Source organism: Malus domestica, chromosome 06, assembly GCF_042453785.1.
Source record: "Malus domestica chromosome 06, GDT2T_hap1".
Classification (NCBI taxonomy): domain Eukaryota; kingdom Viridiplantae; phylum Streptophyta; class Magnoliopsida; order Rosales; family Rosaceae; genus Malus; species Malus domestica.
In genome coordinates this window covers 15,135,119-15,142,290 of record NC_091666.1, presented here as the reverse complement: position 1 = coordinate 15,142,290, position 7,172 = coordinate 15,135,119, and the positions used below count along the sequence as shown (strand labels likewise).

At 43.1% G+C, this 7,172-nt stretch overlaps 1 protein-coding gene across 2 annotated transcripts; it reads left to right on the top strand.

Annotated features, from left to right (window-relative positions):
• Nucleotides 1-88: 88 nt before the first annotated feature.
• On the top strand, nucleotides 89-6,436 carry LOC139197023 (uncharacterized). Of its 2 annotated transcripts, XR_011581984.1 has the most exons (3): nucleotides 4,819-4,963; nucleotides 5,099-5,219; nucleotides 5,644-5,712. XR_011581984.1 is itself a non-coding variant. In XM_070823473.1 (2 exons), the coding sequence occupies exons 1-2, from the start codon at nucleotides 105-107 to the stop codon at nucleotides 5,712-5,714; spliced, it is 1,125 nt and encodes a 374-aa protein (XP_070679574.1). In that variant the 5' UTR covers nucleotides 89-104; the 3' UTR covers nucleotides 5,715-6,436. The 2 variants fall into 2 exon arrangements, 1 of the variants encoding a protein (XP_070679574.1); XM_070823473.1 differs by lacking the exons at nucleotides 4,819-4,963; nucleotides 5,099-5,219 and adding an exon at nucleotides 89-1,158 and having other exon boundaries at nucleotides 5,644-6,436.
• The last annotated feature ends 736 nt before the right edge of the window (nucleotides 6,437-7,172 follow it).

The following is a 7,172-nucleotide window of genomic DNA, read 5'->3' as shown; positions in this document are numbered from 1 at the left end:
CCACTTGGTTTCTGGGTCGTGAACCAGCAGCATGGTGGATAAATCAGACTAGGTATATGTCACCTGAGACGGCAGCCGACTGGAAAGTATTCAAAGAGCATTTTATGAAGAGATTCGTTCCTCCTGAGTATATTGACCGTAAGAAGCAGGAATTCACCAGGTTGAAACAGAGAAATATGTCGGCACATGAATATTATAGAAAGTTTACTGATTTGTCTCGTTATGACACTGATACAGCTGGTAATCAGGGAGAGATGCTTCGACGTTTCAAGTTGGGATCTAAGAAGAAGTGGCGTACCTTTGCCAATGCACTTCCCTGCGCTGATTATCATGAGTATTTCGAGATTTTGGTTAGGATGGAGGACTCTGATAATCTTCCTGACAGTGAGGATGACGAGGACAAGAATGAGGGTCAGAAGAAGAATGATAAGGGTAAGGGTATTTCTATTCCTGGACCTCGACAGACACAGAGTTTTAAGAAGAGTGGAGCGAGTTCGAGTTCTTCTAGTGGGGGATATAGTTTTACTGGCCCGAGGAGAGGTGGTGGAAGATTTTCTGGTGGACCCAGATTTCAGGGTCAGAGGGATGCTGGTGGATCTGGCGCTCCATGGTGCCGCCGCTGTAACTCCCGTCACCATGGTGAGTGTAGGAGAGGTTCTGGTGCTTGTTTTACGTGTGGGCAGATGGGACATCGGGCTTCTCAGTGCCCCCAGGGTCAGCAGAGACCGCAGCAGACTAATATGCCACCTCCAGCACCAGTTCAGCAGAGTTTTGGACCGGGTGGTTATGGCCAGCCGAATCGTGGTGGTGCTTACCACTATCAGGGGGATGCGGCTCCGTATGCTTCCGGACCTTATCAGTATTCTCAGGAGCCTTATCCTCAGGCAGGGTATTCTCAGGATTTTGGAGGTTATTCTTCTTATTCCTCTATGCCAACTGGTGGATCGCAGTGGCATCAGGGAGGTCAGCCCCGTCAGGGGGAAATTGCTACTGGTGGTGCAGGATCATCCAGGCAGCCTAGTCAGCCAGGCCAGGGACGTAATCCTCAGGGACGAGGTAATCAGGGCAATAGAGGCCGAGGTGGACGTCAGCAAGCTCAGGGGCGAGTTAATCATATGTCCCTGCAGGAGGCTCAGAACCATCCAGACTTGATAATGGGTACGTTAAATGTTCTTGGTCATTTTGCTAAGGTTTTGATTGATTGTGGTGCTACGCACTCTGTGATTTCTCATACGTTTGCTCAAATAACCCAACCTCACCCTTCACCTCTAGGATTTGATTTAGAGTTTGCCATGCCTAGAGGAGATAAATGTATTGTGGATAGTGTGTATCTGGGGTGTCCAGTGATGGTTGAGGGCGTGATTATGTCCGCTGATCTTATTCCGTTAGATATTGTGGATTTTGATGTGATTTTAGGGGCCGATTGGTTACACCATAATCGTGCCCATATTGATTGTTATGGTAAATCAGTTACTTTTTATCGTCCTGGATTACCCGAGGTTATTTTTGTGGGCGAGAGAAGTGGGGTGAGACATGGAGTTATTTCTGCCATAAGGGCGAGGAAATTATTATCGAAGGGTTGTCAGGGATATTTGGCACATGTGGTATTAAATGATGTTGCTCCTACTAGTATAGAAGAAGTTGGTGTGGTCAGACATTATCCGGATGTTTTCCCTGATGATTTGCCGGGATTGCCGCCAGACAGAGAGGTGGAATTCTCTATTGATTTGCTTCCAGGTACGGACCCTATATCTCTGACTCCTTATAGAATGGCTCCTGCTGAGTTGAGAGAATTAAAAATCCAGTTGCAAGAATTACTTGATAAAGTTTTTATTCAACCTAGTTCTTCACCTTGGGGTGCCCCAGTATTATTTGTGAAGAAGAAGGATGGAACTCTTCGATTGTGTATTGATTATAGACAATTGAACCGGGTAACGATTAAAAACCGTTATCCATTGCCTCGCATTGATGATTTGTTTGATCAGCTGAAAGGTGCGTGTGTATTTTCTAAGATTGATTTGAGATCTGGGTATTATCAATTGAAGATTAAGGAAGATGATGTACCTAAGACGGCTTTCCGGACTCGGTACGGGCATTATGAATTTTTGGTTATGCCATTTGGGTTGACTAATGCACCTGCAGCTTTTATGAGATTAATGAATGAGGTATTCCAGAAATATCTTGATAAATTCGTTATTGTTTTTATTGACGATATTTTGGTATACTCTAAGTCCCAAGCAGATCATATCCGACACCTTAATTTGGTGTTAAGGAAATTAAGGGAGCATCAGTTGTATGCCAAGTTCAGTAAATGTCAGTTTTGGTTGACTGAAGTGGCATTTTTGGGGCATGTTGTATCAGCTCAAGGTATTCAAGTTGATCCTCAAAAGATTGCAGCAGTGGAGAATTGGGAGCAACCTCGAACCGTCACGGAGGTACGAAGTTTTCTTGGCTTAGCAGGTTATTATCGACGGTTCGTTCAGGATTTCTCTATGATTGCTTTACCGTTGACAAAGTTGACCAGGAAGGATGTTAAATTTGAGTGGGATGAGAATTGTGAGAGGAGTTTTCAGCAATTGAAGTATTGCCTCACTCATGCACCGGTGTTGGTACTTCCCGACGATAGCGGTAATTTTGAGATATATAGTGATGCTTCATTAAATGGTTTGGGATGTGTTTTGATGCAGCATAATAAGGTGATTGCCTATGCTTCTAGGCAGTTGAAAAATCATGAAAGGAATTATCCTACTCACGATCTTGAATTGGCAGCAATTGTTTTTGCTTTGAAAATTTGGAGACATTATTTGTATGGTGAGAAGTGTAAGATCTTCACTGATCATAAGAGTCTTCAGTACTTATTCACCCAGCATGATCTTAATCTTCGTCAGCGAAGGTGGATGGAATTGCTAAGTGATTATGATTGTTCTATTGAATACCATCCAGGTCGTGCTAATGTAGTAGCGGATGCACTGAGTAGGAAACCACAAGGTAGACTTAATGCCCTATATGCTTGCCGTGTTCCTCTTCTTGCTGAACTGAGGGCAACGGGAGTAAGGTTGGAGATTGAAGACCCTAGTGGAGCCTTTCTTGCTAGCTTTCAAGTCAGGCCAGTTTTGGTGGACCGTATACTTGCAGCTCAGATGGTGAATGAGGAAGTTCAGGAGTTGGTTCAGTTAAGAAGTGAAGGGAAAAAGAAAGACCTCAGAATTCGGGAATCAGATGGTATGCTCATGCAAGAAGACAGATTGTATGTTCCGAATAATGAGGAATTGAAGAAGGAAATTCTGGACGAAGCACATTGTTCAGCTTATGCAATGCATCCGGGAGGAACAAAAATATATCATACCATTCGACCATTTTATTATTGGCCGGGTATGAAAAGAGAAATTGCAGAATATGTGAGTAGGTGTATTATTTGCCAGCAAGTGAAAGCAGAAAGGAAGAAGCCCTTTGGGCGAATGCAACCACTTCCCGTTCCCCAGTGGAAATGGGAAAATATAACCATGGATTTCGTGTATAAACTTCCTCGTACGCGAAGTGGATTTGATGGTATTTGGGTGATTGTGGATCGACTCACCAAGTCTGCGCATTTCATTCCTGTGAGGGAGAAATACCCTCTGAATAAATTGGCTAAGTTGTTTATTTCGAAGATTGTCAAGTATCATGGAGTCCCAGTAAATATTATCTCCGATCGAGACCCGAGGTTTACTTCTAAATTTTGGGTGGCTTTTCAGGAAGCTCTGGGTACTCAATTATTGTATAGCACAGCTTATCATCCTCAAACTGATGGGCAATCAGAGAGGACCATTCAGACGTTGGAGGATATGTTGAGATCTTCAGTACTGCAATTTGGTGATTCTTGGCATGATCGTCTGGACTTAATGGAGTTTGCTTATAATAATAGTTTTCACTCGAGCATTGGTATGTCCCCATTCGAGGCACTTTATGGTAGGGCGTGTCGAACGCCATTATGTTGGTCTGAGGTTGGCGAACGGATATTAGAAGGCCCTGAGATCGTAGATGAGACGACTCAAAATGTTCAGGTAATTAAGTCAAACCTGAAAGCAGCCCAGGATCGACAGAAGAGTTTAGCGGATCGGCATACTACTGATCGAGTGTATGATGTGGGTGATTGGGTATTCTTGAAATTGTCGCCTTGGAGAGGTGTGGTACGATTTGGGAAAAGAGGAAAGCTAAGTCCGAGATATATTGGACCTTATGTGATCATTGAAAGAGTTGGTGAAGTTGCCTACCGGTTGGAACTGCCTCCGGAGTTATCTAAGGTCCATAATGTGTTCCATGTCTCTATGCTTCGGCATTATATTTCTGATCCATCTCATGTGATCCCTCATCAACCGTTAGAGATTAATCCGGATTTGACTTATGATGAGGAACCAATCACAATATTGGATTGGAAGGACAAGGTTCTAAGGAACAAGACGGTGAGTTTGGTGAAGGTGTTGTGGAGAAATCATTCTGTGGAGGAAGCTACTTGGGAGACGGAAGACCGGATGAGAGAGATGTACCCAAGATTATTCTACGAGTATTGAATTATGATTTGGTTATGGGAATTTCGGGGACGAAATTCTATAAGGAGGGGAGATTGTCACAGCCCGTCCCGGAGGTACTTTTGGCGGGAATGTGAAAGGACAAAAATGCCCTTGTCAGGTATCAAGGTATGGGTGTATTACGTTTTGAAAATGTTTGGTCCCTAAACTTTTAAGAAGTTGTTTAAGTTAGAAATATTTTGGAAGTTGATTTTATATTTTTGTGGTTAGGGACTTAAGAGAGATTTTGGATGGTGTGGATTGGTTTGACCACACAAGATCAGTCCCTTTCTCTCCTCCCTCTCGATCACCCTCTCAGTCTCTCTCTCTCTCTCCCGACCTCACACCCAAACACACCCATATCGTACGGACCACCACCAAAACCCTTCAAAACTTGACGGATCGGGGCAAATAAGGTATGTATCTTCATCGTTTTGACGTCCTGAGTTCATTGGTACTAGTTTTAGGAAGTGAAACCTTCGATTTCACGTAGATCCCAAACCTCCATTTTTGAGGTACTGTTCATGCGAACGTAAAATGTTGTGTTTCAGGAGATTTCAAGCTTGTGGTGAGCTTTAGGAGGTCCTAAGGAAGCTCGGGGACGTTCGTTGGAGAATTTTGGACGCCGGGATCGTAGGTTTCAAGTTTGGCCGAACCCTTGGTTTTTGCAAGGTGAGATTTCGTAGTTTTTAGGCCCTAAAACTAGTCCAACGTGATAGTACACTCTTAGGGCTTCAATTTGGTATAAAATACGAAGAAAATGGGTGAAAAACGAAGGAGAACAGTGAGTTTGAAAATCGGCCGGAGTTCGGCCGGAGTCCGGCCACCGGAGAACCAGTCCGGCGAGACCCTGCGAGGAAGATGACACGTGCGCTGCACGTGCTGCGCGTGGCCAGCGCGTGGACCCGTGCCACGTGTGGCGCGTGGGGGCGCGTGGGGCTTCCAAAAATTTTTCTAAAAATTTCCCGACGCTCGTGACGTCGAGTAGGTCGATGTGGTATATTCATATACCAAAATTGAGCATCGTATGAGAAGTTATTTCGAATTATTGGTGATATGCTTAAAATTAATGTTTTTATAGTTGTTTCGCATATAGGTGAGACGTATCCCGAGGACGACCGCATCCAGGGACGCCACGGGGGTTACGACCCGTCGACTTATCAGTGAGTGGGCAGTTTTGTTTTCGTATTACCTATATACTACTGTTTTTCCCAGAAAAATGTTCTATATGAAAATATGTCTTGAATATGCCATGCATAGAATTATTTGAAAATCATGAATTGGTTTATGAATTATATGATTGAGATATGATGCATACATGTTGCATGGTGCTGTGGAGGCACAGGTAAGTCAGGTGAGTTCATTATTCATTTAATTGAATGGATTGATATCAATATAATTTGAGCTCATAACCTGCACCCTAGGTGTTAGTGCTTATATTATTCACCACACCGCACGCTCGCCTTGGATCCAAGTAGGTGGATGTCGTACAGACCATGTGAGGGTTCCGACATGCTAGTCGTATAGATCACTAGGCGTGATTCCGACTAGTGGGTGATCTTAGTTATGCGCGCTGATGATATGATGAGAGAAGCACTAGAGCGTATTTTTACACCTTTCATCGTATAGACTACCTTACGTAGTTCCGAGTGATGTGCAGAGTAGGGCCGTATAGGTCACTGTGGTGACTCCGGCTTAGTGGGATTTGAGCTATTGAATTAATCGTATAGGACCAACTGCAGGGTCTCCGATTAATTCCTTATTCACCTGATTTATATTTTTATTTATGTCATGGCATGTTTTCTTGAAAATGTTAAAGATTTGAGATTTAAATGTTGAGATTTTATATGGTTATATATTTCTGGGAAAGTATACAGGTTTTTACGGCGAGGGGATATAACTGTTTTAAAGAAATGTTTTGCAAAACTAATTTGTTTTACTGACCCACTCATTTTGTTTTGCGCCCCTCCAGGTTCTAGGTTAGCGGTGGTTGGCTCACGAGGTCCTTTCCGGCTTTCTGACAGATTTGGGACATGTAGGACTCACCTGAGGGTGATGTATTCTTATTTTAGTCCTACTAGACTGCAGATAACCTATGCTCTGAACTTATGTGTTTACTTGTAAACTCGTCCGGTTATGTCCGTATGTGGTTATGTTGAGTTTGGGTTGAATTTCTGTTGTTATATGTTGTTATTACGCTTCCGTGTCGTGCTTATGGTTACGTCACGCCCACGTGACGGCCAGCACACCTGGATCCTCCGGATCAGGGTGTGTCAGTTGAGGTTCATGGTTTATTGGAAAAGCAACTGGAAATCGTTTTGTATGCAAGTGTGTCATGTGTGGAGAAGGACTCTCTAGCTAGCCAATCACCCATATTTTCCCCCAAATTTTATGCAAACTTGTTTAAGTCTTTAATCTACTTGTCTTTACTTTAAATTCGTCAAAAACTCAATCCCCTTTACTTTGTTGTGTCAAATTAGTTAGAATATGTCCAAACTTGTGTTTTTAAGTATTTTGAGTCAAGTTAAAATCAATTTTCGTCCAAATCACCCTTTAGTGTCTAGTTTGAGTCTATTTGATTATTTTGTGCTTTTTTGAGTCTCTTTAGTTTGTTTCAAGTTCTTT